Source organism: Telopea speciosissima, chromosome 8 (genome assembly GCF_018873765.1).
Source record: "Telopea speciosissima isolate NSW1024214 ecotype Mountain lineage chromosome 8, Tspe_v1, whole genome shotgun sequence".
Taxonomy (NCBI): domain Eukaryota; kingdom Viridiplantae; phylum Streptophyta; class Magnoliopsida; order Proteales; family Proteaceae; genus Telopea; species Telopea speciosissima.
Genome location: NC_057923.1, coordinates 15,982,847 through 15,998,121, shown reverse-complemented (window position 1 = coordinate 15,998,121; position 15,275 = coordinate 15,982,847). Strand labels below are relative to the sequence as shown.

Sequence of the window (15,275 nt, the reverse complement as noted above, 5' to 3'; positions counted from 1 at the left end):
GCCCAGGATGCTGCCAAGGGGCATCCAGCGGTCAAGTTGTGCCGCACACATCTCAACACATGCCTAGGGATATGTGCAGCACAACCCAATGACTGACAACACCCTGGGTGTGCTGGGCTCCCTGGGGACGAGCTTAATTCGTACTCAATGGAACTTGGCCGGCGCTAGGCACCAGCCTTGATACATCCAGTGCCAACCTCAGCCAGCTTACTAACTGGCTGAGATTGACATTGGGGGCTGGTCCCAGTTCAAGTTTGGACATGAATCAGGGATGGTCTTGGTCTGGAAATACCCAGATTCCGGTACAATATTTGTTGGTTATATATACCCTATTATATTTGTGGATGTCATGTGACTCAGTAACACGATTCAAACCCAAGTCTTCTAGAATCAATCACTCCCACCCTTAATCCATCCGGTTTTTCTTTTTCCTCTTAGCTAGCCTTTGCTCCCAAACCTATTAACCCATCTTACTAAGCCCGTGTTGTCTTACGGACCTTTTAGAAAGCCCATTATCATTTTAGCCCATTTCCTTTCAATTTTTTTTTCTCTTCTCACGCTTCCACACTGCTGGAGGACTTCTCAATTCTTGCGATTCCCAGCCCGGCTAAATATTAAATAGGCAAGACGTTTTGTTCCCTACTCTTCAATTTGAAAACGACAAAAAAAACGAAAAACATTCAAATACGTTTTAACCAAGTAACATCCTGAGGCTGGCTCAAGTTTTAGTACGAGAACCATTCTCGAAAGGACCCGAATTACACAAATGGAATCCAAGAGTGGAATCAAAGCTAGCTCAGGTTCTCATGCGGGACCCAAGTCGCACAGATGGAATCCAAGAGTGGGACTCACCTCTCTTGGATTCAATCTGTGCGGCCCCTCTCTTGGATTGCATCTATGCAGCTCAAGTCGTAAGAGAACTTGAACTGCACTCGAGTGAGACCCACCACTCTTGAATTCCATCTTTGTGACTCAAGCCATACGAGAACGGTTCTCAAACGTGAACCTGAGCTGCACCCGTAAGATCTCCATGCAATTATTAGAACGGGGTAACGAGGAAGCTACGGGGCGCCTTCCTTTTCTTGTAAACAAAACAGGATATTTCAATTTGGTGAAGACTTGACTCTTTAGTAAACAAGTCCCCCACGTTTTGGGTATTTCCTCGAAACATCGAACATGTCAAGATGACCTTTCCTTGTACACTTTACCAAGAAAAAGAAGAACCTCGTGCAATACAAAAATATAAATTAAAGCATGGCAGTCCCCCTGTTCCCTCTCTCTCAAATACAGATCTTTTATCGCGCCCTGCTCGTAGTGGCCTGTGTGGTCTAGATAGAGCGCCGTGCGCAATGTTCGCCTTACCCCTGCTTGGGCAAGGAGCTCGGGCAGGGGTAAGATGGACATTGCATGTGGCGCTCTATCTGGCCCGCACAGGCCACTACAGGCAGGGCACCGTAGAAGATCACGATCCCTCTCTCTCTCTCTCTCTCTGAGCGACCAAACTTTATCCCGAACCAAAGAAACCGGATCAAATTAACCTGAACTGAAACCAAAATAAAGCTTATTGGATTGGGGTTTTGTGAAATCGAACCCCAAACTGGGCCGCACCAAAACCGATAAGATAAAATACCCACCTTACAAACTGGATCGAAATCGATTTCCCCGTACCTGTTAATCCATGTCATGTCAAACCGAACCCAAATCTAACCAGAGAAATCGAAACCAAACCAAATCAAAATCGAAACCGAAACAGACCCAAACCGACTGATACAGATACAGGTACGTATCAATTATCAAGGCGTGCGTGACCTGACCATTACCATTTCCTTCAATTTTTTTTTCTTTCTAAGTTTTGATCTTTTCCAGTCCAAATAAAGACAGCCGCATCACAATGGCACCTTCCCTTTCCCCCCCAACCTTTGAAGTTTGACTCATCTCTTAAACTCTGTTTTGATACCTTCAACACGCATCAATCCTCGTATATAACCCCAAGCCCTCCCTATTCTAAACTCGCATCAGAATTGACCTTAGAATTCTCTCTTCTATCTCTACTTCTCCAACACTTTGTCTCTGCAGCCCATATCTCCTCGCAATGGAGAAGAAGATGATAACAAACCCCATCTGTCCTTCCTATTTAGTTGGCTTTATTGGGTTTCTTATCTTTCTCAAAGTTAGCGATTGGGCAATCAGGATTCACAAGTTCTACTCAACAAACTCAGGTTTTCTATTTAGTTGGTTTTGTTATGAGAAGAAAAACCCAAATCCCGAACATTTGAACAAACAATTAAGCTTTGAAGAGAAGCTAGATGATGGAAAGCTATGCCGAGGAGAGGTGGAGATGGTGATGAAGAAATTGGGCATTTCTTGTGACCCAGATGGTGAGAAGCTTCAGGAGAAATTGGGTTTGGACGAGCTTTTGCACCTGTTTGAGGAAAAGGATCCGAGTTCAGAGGAAGTGAAGGAAGCTTTTGAGGTGTTTGATGAGAACAGAGATGGGTATATAGATGCAGAGGAGCTACAGAGAGTGCTCTGCGCCCTGGGCTTCTTGGAAGGATCACAATCGAGGGATTGCAAGAAGATGATTGGAGCCTTCGACAGCAACGGAGATGGAAGGATTGATTTCACTGAATTTGTAAAATTTATGGAGATCAGCTTTTGTTGAACTTGTTCTTTCTTTTTTGTACAGTACTAAAACTTTTAGCCCAAGATTTGTCCTTCAATTGGAATGAAACAAATATTTGTTGGCTTACATCTTTCCTTCATTTACATTAACAGTCTTGTAGAAACAATTAAAGATCCCCTCCCCTAGGAGGCTAGGACCCCTACTCACCATAACAAAAGCCCAACCAATCATCTGAATTATTATGCCACAGCACCTTTTAAGCCCAAGAATGTGAACAAATCAATGAATACCATATATTAGGATATGGATATGCCCCTACTTTTTTCTTACTTTTTTTTTATGTTTTTGGTAAATTGAAAATTTTTGAAAATTTTTCATCAAAACATGAAGAACACACATTGGTCATACTGGCGTACACACTACAGACAGGGCCTTCTATTGCTAAGGAGTCAGCAACAGAATTGAGCTCCCTATGAATACAATGAAAAGCGCAAGCTTTAATATATGTTGGCAAATGTAAAACATCATCCATAATCGGCTAAAATATATATCAGAATGTTTGATGTTGTTCCCTTCAAGTATAGAATAAGCTCTCTCGACAGTCGGATTTCACCAGTAAGCTCTCAATGCCAATTGAAAGTGCCTCTAACAATCCACTTTTGGTCGCCATAATTTTTCCCACCAAGATGTGTTGGGATATCCACGCATAAGGCAAAAAAAAAAAAGAAAAAAAAAAAAGAATAGTCTCACATCGGATATGAAAAGGGATGTGGGTGGATTAATAGGTATTTGGGCATCCTCTCCTCAACAGCTAGCTTTTGAGGATGAGATCCAAGTCCCTAACAAATGGTATCAGAGCCGGAGCGTAGAAATTCCCGTTTGACCGAGGATTCTCAGATTTGATCTCAGGCTCCACGTCAGCTCCCGCGTGGAGGGGGAGATCGAGATCTCATGCTCCACGTATTTGCCATCCGCGTGAAGGGGGAGATTGTTGGGATATCCACGCATAAGGTAAAAAAAAAATAATCCCACATCGGATATGAAAGGAGATGTGGGTGGGTTAATAGATACTTGGGCACCTTCTCCTTAACGGTTAGTTTTTGAGGATGAGACCCAAGTCCCTAACAAGATGGAATTAAATGTCTTCTTTGACATTACAAAATGCACTTGTCCATGAGAATCCCAAATACTCACCCCTAGACCTCCCCCCACGGCTAGCTTTTGAGGATGAGACCCAAGTCCCTAACAAGATGGAATTAAATGTCTTCTTTGACATTACAAAACGCACTTGTCCATGAGAATCCCAAATACTCACCCCTAGACCCCCCCTTGGTGATTGATACCCCATGAAGCATCAGTGTTAAGCTTACAAAATGAAAGAAGGGAAGACACCATCACTGCACAATATTCTCGACCTATATAGCTGATTAAAGGGAGTGATATTGTCGCGGAGGCTGTTGGATTTGAGGAACTCAATATGTATTGCTTGAGCAGCTTGAACCACTTTCATCGGGGTCCAATTTTTGGTTTCTAACATTAGATCATGACAGGCACGTCAAAGATATCACATGATTAAACTACTGAGGCCAACACACTCTCTACTGACTTTCTTTCCTTGTCGATCAAACTAACACCATCCTTGAATCCAAGACTGGATTGTAAAATTGTTCAGAATTTGATGAGAAAGAGCACTTCCAAACCAAACTAATTGGTAAAATGAGCACGTGAACAAGATATGAGCCGAAGTTTCCATTGCTAAAACCACACCTCTGACATTGGGTGTCAATAGAAATCTGACGTTGAGCCAAACTGTCTCTAGAAGCAACCTCAAATGCACAGGCACACCAAATTAAATTCTTAACTTTGGGTTTGCCAAATACTCTTCCAGACAGATGCCGGGGTACTATCCCAGATATTCACTCTTGAAGTGGAGACATTTACCCTCTCCTCTCCCTAGTAAGTTACCAGTATCCACCGCCTGAACAAGGTGAATGCTCCCCTGTTTTTGCTGGGTTGGATCCTCTAGCTCCCGCCACTGCTGGAGGAGAGCCAGGTCCATACATGGTGGGATAGTTTGGGGAGTAGGTCTCATGGTGTGCTTGTTTCCTCCAAATTTCTTCGTCGGTCTAGAGACGGTTACAAACTAGGGAAACTATTATAATTGTGTTTCAAGCGAAGATGGATTCTACCAGTGCCTTGGTAACCCAAGGACTTTTATAAATGTGAAAAGTGCAATGGAAGAAGAAGAGGAAGAAAGAAAGATAATGATATTGATTTAAAGATAATAATAATAAATAAAAGAAAATGGTAGATCAACATTCCATTCCTGACCTGCTGATGTTGATAACATGGTGCTAATGATCCACTGATATTGAACATGATGCCTTTGTATCAAACCTACTAATGTTGATAACATGATGCCACTGGCCAACAGATGTTGGTAGATCACATGGTTGCCATGACCTGCTGATGCTATAGCATGATGTTTTCGTTTCTGACCTACTGATGTTAATATGATGTCAAGTAGCCTACTGATGTTAAGAACATGATGCCTCTTCCGAATGTTCATCCCTCCCTAATTCGATGTTGGGCTTCCTCTTTTATAGGCAGCCTGGTAGTTAGATCGAGTAGTTCCTATCAACAACTACTCCTATTCAAATTCGAATTTTGAATAATTCTCTGGGAACGGTTTGCAACCATATTTGTTTAACCCGATTGTACGGCCTAGTGATGACCAAAATAGGGTGTAAATAGCACTAACAAAGAAAGGGAAATAAATAGAGAATTACTACAACATCTCGCCCTATAAAAATTTTTATTGCACCCCGGGTTGCAGGAATGTTCCTGCTGCCTCCAATCGCAGGCACCAACTTGGGATAATCCCCTTTCCCTTTGCGTTCACAAATACCCCCTAAGGTTTTTGTATTTTCCAAAATACCCTTCAGGATTCCAAGCTGATGTATGCGAGTGAGGCAAAAGGAACATTCTTGCAACCCGGGTAACAGGCAAAATTTTGTCTAATAAAATGTGCTTATCCTTGAAAGTCCTGAAATAAGGTGTTCGATTTGTGGGTTCGTTGCAATATTTTAAGATACGACACAATGATTGTGGATTATTTTCTTCCAAGTACCTGCAGGAAGAAACTGAATTTATTAGGGTTTTTTTCACGTACCCCCCCTCTTGAAGTTTGACGTAATTATGGAAAAATCCCTAAGTTTTGAAAAATTTTGCATGCCCCCTGAGGTTCTTAACAGTTAACAGATATCTCCATTCTGTTAGTCTAAGTATAATAGTGTTAAAATCAAGGGGTGAACTAACAAAAATGCCCTCATCTTCCCCAAATCATTTTCCCAAAACTTGCAACCCATTTTCCCCAAACCTGCACATAACTTCCCTTTCTCCTTCCATTTCTGAAACCTAATCTAATTAAAAGTCTCAACTCATTTTCTCCATCTAATCCCAAATCCAAATCCAAATCCAAATCCAAATCCATCTTCTATTTCTGAAATATGAACCCTCTCTCAAAGCCCAAAGCCCATCTTTGCCAAAACCAAGTTCACAGTGATTTCCATTAATGGTTTGTTTGTTGGCTTGTAAAGCACAATAGCTCCCTATTCATTCAAAGGATAATTTTTAGGATGGTAGTGGTGTTGCAGGATGTGAACCGTTGAAGCTTCCCCGTTTCTGCTCAATGTCCCATATCTCTGCAACTCATTGGGCTTACCGTTTCTGTTCAATGTCCCACAGCCATTCCTGTTGCCCATTCGTATAAGCCTTACTAGAATCACCCAGCTTCATATTCTACAGGTCCATATTCGTTCTCTATCTGCACAGAAGCACTCGGAGAGAAGCGATCTTTCAGTTCTCATATTCAAAAAGGGGTGAGATCAGAGATGAGAATGTGAGAATGGAGAGGACTACTTGGGCCTATCTTAATATTCATTTACCTGAGACATAATTATAGGGCCACCAGGGATGAGCTTTCGCTTCAAATGCTTGGAATGCATGGTACAGTTTATGCAAATTATGCTGTGGACAAATCGCGCGGATTTGTTGTTTGCGTTTGGAGTTCGATTTGATGACAGCGTTACTGGCAAAATAGAAGCTTTTGCAAGCGGTGCTAAGATTGTTCATGTTGAAATTGATCCAGCTGAGATTGGGAAGAACAAGCAACCTCATCTCTCGATCTATGCTGATGTAAAACAGGCATTGAGAGGAATGAACAAGTTGTTGGATGAGAGGCAGTGGAAGGTTAAGCTCGATTTTACTGCTTGGAGGAAGGAGCTTAAAGAGCAGAAATTGAAATACGCATTGAATTTTAAGACTTTTGGAGAAGTTATTTCCCCTCAATATGCAATTCAAGTGTTAGATGAATTGACAAATGGGGAAGCAATTATAAGTACTGGAGTTGGGCAGCATCAGATGTGGGCTGCTCAATGGTATAAGTATAAGATGCCACGCCAGTGGCTGACATCAGGGGGATTAGGTGCGATGGGTTTTGGATTACCTGCTGCCATTGGGGCTTCTATTGCCAACCCTGATAAGATTGTTGTTGACATTGATGGTGATGGAAGCTTCATCATGAATGTACAGGAGCTAGCTACAATTAACCATTAATGGAAATCACTGTGAACTCTGTTTTGGCAGAGATGGGTTTTGAGAGAGGGTCCATGTTTCAGAAATAGAAGATGGATTTGGATTTGGGATTAGATGGAGAAAATGAGTTGAGACTACTAATTAGATTAAGTTTCAGAAATGGAAGGAGAAAGGGAAATTACATGCAGATTTGGGGAAAATGAGTTGCAGGCTTTGGAAAAATGATTTAGGGAAGATGAGGGCATTGTTGTCAATTCATCCTTTGATTTTAACACTGTTAGACCTAGACTAACGGAATGGAGATATTTATTTATTAATGTTAAGAACCTTAGGGGGGACACGTAGAATTTATTAAAACTGAGAGATATTTTCATAATTACGTCAAACCTCAAGGGGGTATGTGAAAAAAATCCAATTTATTAATTTCATTGTTCGTTCTATCCTAAGATTTCTCAGTTTGTAATGTCTGAGAATTTAGTGGACGTTTAGCAATGAAAAACGTTATTTGTGAACAACCCCATCGACCCCTCTCTTCACTGAGACACACACACACATACACACACACGCATGGAATTTGGGAAGAAGGTTACCAGATTACACAACTCGTGGCAGGCATGAATTGATCTGAAATGATTCTCTTCTGACGAAGGATAACTATTACAGTCATGAATGCATGGTTGAAATTTGGAAAGTTTGTGCTCAGAGGAAGAATCATAGCCTTACTTTCTGCAAAGACCCATAAAAAAGAGGATGTTTTGAAAAGTCTCATTTGTGCTCTTACTTTCTAGGTCACATTTTCTTGTCCTCTTCTACTGTGAAGGAGAGACCACAACCCACCTCACACGGCTGGACTCCAGATTTCTGTCTATCTAATCCCAGTTTTAATGTCCTTGGTAAGTTAGAGTCAAAAAAGAAAAGGGGAAAAAAAACCCATCACTTCAAACATAGGCTTACATGGTTTGAAAAGTTGATTAGAAGAAACTTTTTTTTTAAGAGAAATGAGACACACAAGGTTTAGATACGAAGTACCCGAAATCAAGGAATGGAATATAGTCATATTGTCTTACGTACATGCCATTGACTGTGTCTTCTAAGCTTGGGAGTGGGTAAAACCAATAGATTCCCTATAAATAAAGTTGTAGATACAACTTACAATGCCAAAGGCTACATAAAATATATCCTTGGGAGAATAAAAAACTATGTGATCATGTACATTTTGATTCACCAATCTTATATTTTTATGTTGTAAACAAACTATCCCTGATGAAATATAAAATGGATCAGATGAAAATGGGTCATAGTTTGACCATAGCAATCTTGATGCCTTGTTTTCGTTTTTGTTTTTGATTTTGTTTTTGTTTTTTTTGTTTTTTTTGGTTAGTATTATCATATGAGTTTTCATACTAATCTAGTGACTAGGATAATTGAGTTTCCATACTAATCTAGTGACTAGATTAGTATGAAAACTCAGTCCGGATTCTCTACCCATGTGGACTGCCACCCACATGGTGAGAGCCAATCAAACAGAATCTCCACGTACCCCATCCAGAATGGATTAGATGGGTGGAGATTATGTTTGGCTGCCCCTCCCCTATGTGGAGTGGCATCCATGTGGGAAGAATCTAGACTTGGGGCTGGCAAAAATAAGTATTAAAATATTTAAGACAAATAAGATAGCCCTTGCCACATCAAATAGTAGGTCATTCATACCTGGTGCCAGACTTTAGATATGTATTTGTTGGGAATGTGGAATACCAAAATAAAATTTGGTCGTCAAAAACGCCTTCTTGCATGCGTTAAGGTATTTGTCTCAATCAACAGAGAAGGGTCAGGGTTACCTTAAGATTCACAAAAACAAATCCTCCAATGGAATACAACACTTAACATATCACCGTCCGATGGAAGAAGCTCCAAAAGTAAAATCCTAATGGGAAGAGACTTTCTCTTCCACCCTCTGGAACTCATACTCAATTCTAAATTCACAACTCAATAGAAAGATTAGGATTTCTCATAGCCATTATATTTATAACTAAGCATCTTTAAAACCAATGGTGGTGATCGAGCAAAGTGGTTTGATCTAAAAGGATGATCTCACAACTTGTCCATTGTTGCACATAAGGACAATCCATGCTAACTATTTAACACCCCAAGCAATAGAAACTTCATTACATTTTAATCTCTCCACTTATCAACATAACATAATAGATATGCGGGTGTGGAAACGATTACCACCAAAATTCCCTAATCTGTCGAACGACCAATATCAAACAGTCTCAACTAGTGATTGGACAAAAAAACCCATTTTAAAAATACTTTTAAAATGCAATTATATATTTATAATAATATTTAAAACACTTTATAAACAGTTTACGAATCTGCCACCGATATCGAAATTTCAATCCAATCATAGATTCACATTCCACAACTCTCTAAATGTTCTCGTTTTCGATAAGTTGATACCATATCAACCTTTGCAACTTCAACAATAAGGACCTCTCAGATATAGGGACAAAACAACTATCGAGATTCTTGTTGCGTAAACAACTGGCAATTATCCATACAAGAATATCGAATGATCACGTTCAAGTGTTCAACACACATATAATATAGGGAAAATTACAGGATTAGCTAATAATGAGTTTGAATTTACAAAACTAGCCACCTCATGTTTACTTCAACGAATTTTGCCAAAATGAGAATGTGTATTACCAATCTAACCAAAACAGATATAGGGATAAAACAACTATCGAGATTCTTGTTGTGTAAACAATTGGCAGTTATCCATACAAGAATCTCGAATGATCATGTTCAAGTGTTCAACACACATATAATATAAATACCCACATTTATATTCTCCAATCACATTGCGAGAATATACAGTGTGACAACAGTATAAACATAAAGCATAATTCTACTACCCCTAATAGTAAACACTTTTAGGTCACACCTAATGCATATTCTCATTGGAGACGATTAACATGTCTCATGAGAGATGACCAAACCACTTGATTATTTATTCCCATCTCCTGACCACCCACCCCCCCCCAAAAAAAAAAAAAAAAAAAAACCCCAAATGCAGTCTTTTTTTCTTCTCCTTGAAGAGTAGAAACTGTAAACAAGGAAAGAAATGGAGAAAGATAACACCATTGGTACTTGTACTCAAAATCTAATTTCATTGTTTCATCCTTGAAGGAAGGAAGGGGCTTCAATGTCTCACAATAGGAGATAATGGTTCACAAGGGCAAATGACTTCATCAGGATTTTATTTAAAGATCATCTCTGCGCCTGCTGCCACCAGAACTGTAACAACATTTGTTTCCCTTTTTTACCTCTCTTGGTAGTGACAGCTCAGTTTCCTTTGATATTATGCCAGTTTGAAACCGTGACTGCTTTTAGCTTCAGAAACTACTTACCCAGTTTTAAGTGGCTCCAACCCCAAGAAAGTCTATGAAGGACGGTGGTGGTGCAATGCTGCCCTCAAAATGACTGGTTGCATTGTTCTCTACGCCGGAATCTGATGATGCTTTACAAACTGAGAATTGGGATACTGATGTTGTGGAACCCGAGAAAAAACAAGGGTTATGGTTGTTTGACTGTTCCATTGCCACTATTGTTGTAGGGTGGTTGGTATAGCAGAAACCATTGAAGTTGGATTCATGGTTGTTTGGTCCTGCAAAGTACCCATACAGATGAAGATAGCTTGAAAGTTTAAAATATGCGAATATCCGATGTGGAGACCTATAGGTATTTGGGTTCTTATTTCTTAGTTGTTAATTTTAAAGATGAGTTCTATCCAAATCTCTAACAAGTGCTATCAGAACTGAGACGCAGCAATACAGGTATAAAAACAGGAACAATGAGAACAGAAAAGCATGGAAAACCAAAATGCACAGAAAACTAACAAACTAAAGAAAAAAGTTGCTAGTGATAAAAATCATACCGGAGAAGAAATCAAAAGGGAGCTGCTCTGCAGAAAACCCAGTGTGCAAGAAACTGTTGCTGCTGGAGGAACCATTATGAAACACATTCCTACCTATTGGAACTGAATCTTCTCCACCAATGGTCAGATTGGGTAAAGCATTTGAGATACCACCATCACCAATGAGAACAGAAAATGGGAAAGGAGATGGGTTGGTAAAGGCTGAAGCATCAGTGCAGTAACAGCTAGCACCTTCCTCCAACCTTCTGTTAACATTTTGGCTCAACTTCCTCTTATATGCACTGGACTGTTCTCTGTATTTCCTTGCCATTATAACATGCCAATGGTTCTTGACTGCATTATCAGTCCTACCAGGAAATAGCCTAGCAATCATAGCCCATTTATTCCCATATAATCTATGAGCAGCCATTAGCCTCTCTTCTTCTTCTTCACTGAAAGCTCTTCTGTTAATCCTTGGGTCCAACTGATTGAACCATCTCAATCTACAACTCTTACCTACAAAATTGAAAGAAGAAGAGAAAAAAATGGGTGTTAGTTCATTTGGGTGAAGAACACAAGTTTTCTAGTTTTATTTTTCCTTTCTTACCTGACCTTCCTTCCAACTTCTCTGCAATTAGGTTCCAGTTCTGAGGACCATAAAGAGCAACAAGTTCCTTGAGTTTAGTATCTTCTGCAGGCCTCCAATGCCCTCTGGCACAAAGCTTTGACTGCCCATTATCTATTTCCTTCCCATTCACTGAATTCACATTTGGGTTCTCCTCATTTATGTAGTTGTGGTTGTTGTAGCTGTCTTCCATGGCGGCATTGTTTTCTCCAAACTCCTCGTTGGAATCAGAGCCCTTAGAGTGGGAGAGAGAACCAGTATCAGCAAACAATCCCATTGAAGAAGGGGGAGAGAGGAAATGGAGGAGTAATTGTTGAAGCCATTTGATGAGCTTTGGGACTTCACAGGAAGCCAAGACAACTTTCTTTTTCTATGAATATTTCTTATTCTTTCCCTTCTTTAACAAATCCACATCATTCACACGTGTGGTGTCACCCTGTTTCACCCGTGTGATGGCTGGAAATCTCTCTCTCTCTCTCTCTCTCTCTGTATTGAGGCTGTCTCTCTCCACCTTGACATAAAAAACACTACTGGACTCTCTGCTAACTAGGGCCTGAACAGGCCAAAACACACTTCTTTTCAAGGTTGGATATGAGTGCTTGGCACAATGACATAACAACTCCTGCCAATGCTAGTAAATAGAGTAACATAACTCTCTCCATCCACATCAATCCTCTAACTTGAGAAGGGCTAACCTGGGTTTCAGTTTAACCAGCTGAAGCTTGAAGGAGACCCAGCAACAAAGCCCTTATTGTTAAGAGTAACATTTTATCATTTCTTTCTTTATATATGATTACTGTCCAGATGAGCATTTAATCTCAGGTCAGTTAGAGAACCCCACAAACCTTCCCCTCTTTTTATTTCTTTCTTTTGTCCTTTATTTTGTCTTCAGATGGTTCCAAATTCCACCTAAAGTCTCTCGTTCAATTCATTTTCTTCTGGGTGTCTAAGTTCCAACTCCATATTTATTGTTTTCTGGAAGCTGAAGCCCTTCACCAAAATCCTGCCACCACATTTCCACTAGTTCCTTTGTTCTCTATCCATTTTGCTGTTTTCTCATATACTCCTCTCTCCTAGATCATTATTGTCTGTTACTCAATGCCTCCTCCAAAATCAAGGCTGTAATGATCATCTGTGTGACCACATTAAACTTTAGGATTTGGGTAAGGGGTTATGGACTATGGAAGGGGAGTTTGATAGCACTATTCTTGAATCTTTACACAAAGAACTCAAAAACTCAAAAAGCTGTGTGGATCTTAAAGGAGATTGCTTAATTTCAGGTGAGGATGTCTGGCCTGTAGCTGCACATACATCTGAGTCATTTCATTAAGAATTTTTCCAGTTTTTCACCCACTACTGGGGTTAAACCCAATGGCAGACGTTTCATTTAATGACATTACAGGCTTACAGCCCAATAGGAATGTACCATATTTGCTGAAAAGAGCTGAGCATCACTGTAGTCAAGAACTTTGAAATTTGGCTACTTATGGAAAACTACATAACCAAAATTAAATAGCAAAACTGATGGTAATCCAAGACAGGAAAACCCAAAAACAGGGCTGGACCCATTTGAGATTTGAATTATATCAACTTCTCTGGAGTCCTGAACCTTACTGTAGATCAGAGGTCCAAAGCATAGACCACAGGTGGCATGATATGGTATGATTATAGTACAGGAAGTCTACAATGGCCTCCTCCTCCTCCTATACTGTACTTGATATACCCACCCACTAGAAGGTGTATGCATGTATGTATGCCTAAGCATATCTGAACTAGACATGCTGACTGGATCACTGGAAGGTTTGGGCTTTTAAGGGGATGATTTGATGTAGTGGGTTATTTCCTTTTTCCTTAAAAAAGGTAAAAATGGGATGGTTAAGTTAATTCAGACTGATGCAAACAAACCCTTCTCTTTTTACTCTCTTCTTTTTCTTGTTTTTTTTTCACTTTAATCAAATTGTTCTTAGATTGTACTTATGCATTTCTGAATTAGACATACTGACAAGAAGCCTTGAGGCTTTTAAGGGGATGATTTGATGTAGTGGGTCATTTGCTTTTTCTTTATAAGGTAAAATTGGGGAGGTTTAAAACCCTTTTTTTTTTTTCAATTTTGTTTAGGGATAATCATAAGAAAGCACAATATTCCCAACTTCCTTTCTTACCTCTGATTGGTACAAGTCTCCAAGATAACTCCAGAACTGCCCAGTTCAGTTGGGGTCTTCTGGAATTGTTTGGTGGTCCTGTCAAACAAATGGGTATTGGTGGGTCATCATCCTTGTTCAGCTATGTCACTTGTCAAAGGAGTTTCCATGAGATGGATAAGGTGAAAAAAAAAAGACGGAGGGGGAGGGGGAGGGGGAGGGGGGGAGGGGAAGAAAATCCTTGTACTAGTGTTATACTTCTTGTTTTCTGTGGATCTACAGATCACACAAAAGAAGACATAAAATGAGATGGATTAATAAGTTATAATAGAAAGGGCATTTGGTTTTCCAGTCTCCAAACTCTTAAAACTATCCCAGAAAGGAAACAGGTAAATGCAGAGAGAACATTATATTGCTATCATCAGCAAATCTTCACCTTGGCCAAATCCAGCAATTTTACTTTCTCCATTCTAAAGTGGTCCCAACCCTCCTTCTATCACTGCCACAAAGGCCTATATATCTTCTGTAATTGGTGTTGCTTGCAAGGGCTCTCCATGGACTGATTGATTGCTTTCACTTCATTTCTCACTATTTCCTCTATTTTCTTCTCCTTAGGTAGTTCTAGTTATGCCTGCAGTGCAGCCTTCATTCTTAGCTGGTCCCACAGGAGCTCTTTCTTAGACTTGCCTTGTTTATGTGATCAACCAATGCTAGTAACATCAACCTCCCCTCCCCTCCCCTCAGGGATTTAGTAATCGATATCAGCCCGAGACTGATACCGATCCAGATTGGCCTGTATCGGCCTTAGATTGGGTAGGTATAGGAGAAAAAGTACCTTTTTTGGAATTGGAACAGTCTAGGATTGGTCACTTTCATAGTTTTAAGATTTTGTATCGGCCTTAGATCGGGTTGGTATAGGAGAAAAAGTACCTTTTTTGGAATTGGAACAGTCTAGGATTGGTCACTTTCATAGTTTTAAGATTTTGTATCGGCCTAGATCAGCTCAATATCAGTCTGGATTGATCTGTATCGACTAGTATTGGCCTGGATCAGTTCGGATTGTGTGTACTTTTTTTTAACCGCATCAGATTGGATCGGCTGATTCGGATTTGTGTGTACTTTCTTCCCTGCCACTATGCCTAGTGAAGTATAACACTTCACTATTTGCCACATGACAGTACATGGGTTAATTCATGTGATGAGGACTATACAAACATCTCATTGGTACAATTTTAGCTTAAAATGAGTAGAAGAAGTAGCCAAAATTACAAAAGTAGTCATTTTGGTGTCTTGACTTCTAATGATGGACTGCTGTGTGGAGCCTCCATGGGCCACGTTCATCATTAGAAGTCTCCACACGGAGGCTCCTGC

The 15,275-nt window shown here is 40.1% G+C and overlaps 2 protein-coding genes and 1 pseudogene across 2 annotated transcripts; 2 read left to right on the top strand and 1 right to left on the bottom strand.

Annotated features, from left to right (window-relative positions):
- The first annotated feature begins 2,092 nt into the window (after window positions 1–2,092).
- LOC122672076 (probable calcium-binding protein CML46) lies at window positions 2,093–2,674 on the top strand. The gene has a single exon (XM_043869578.1). It carries the CDS (start codon window positions 2,093–2,095, stop codon window positions 2,660–2,662), a length of 570 nt encoding a protein of 189 aa, XP_043725513.1. The 3' UTR covers window positions 2,663–2,674.
- Window positions 2,675–4,801: 2,127 nt separating this feature from the next.
- Window positions 4,802–7,240, top strand: LOC122672075 (annotated as a pseudogene).
- A 3,851-nt stretch (window positions 7,241–11,091) lies between these two features.
- LOC122671994 (transcription factor MYB117-like) lies at window positions 11,092–12,222 on the bottom strand. Its single transcript, XM_043869497.1, has 2 exons — window positions 11,746–12,222; window positions 11,092–11,654 (listed from the first exon to the last, which is right to left on the bottom strand). The coding sequence occupies exons 1-2, from the start codon at window positions 12,038–12,040 to the stop codon at window positions 11,125–11,127; spliced, it is 825 nt and encodes a 274-aa protein (XP_043725432.1). The 5' UTR covers window positions 12,041–12,222; the 3' UTR covers window positions 11,092–11,124.
- Window positions 12,223–15,275: the final 3,053 nt, after the last annotated feature.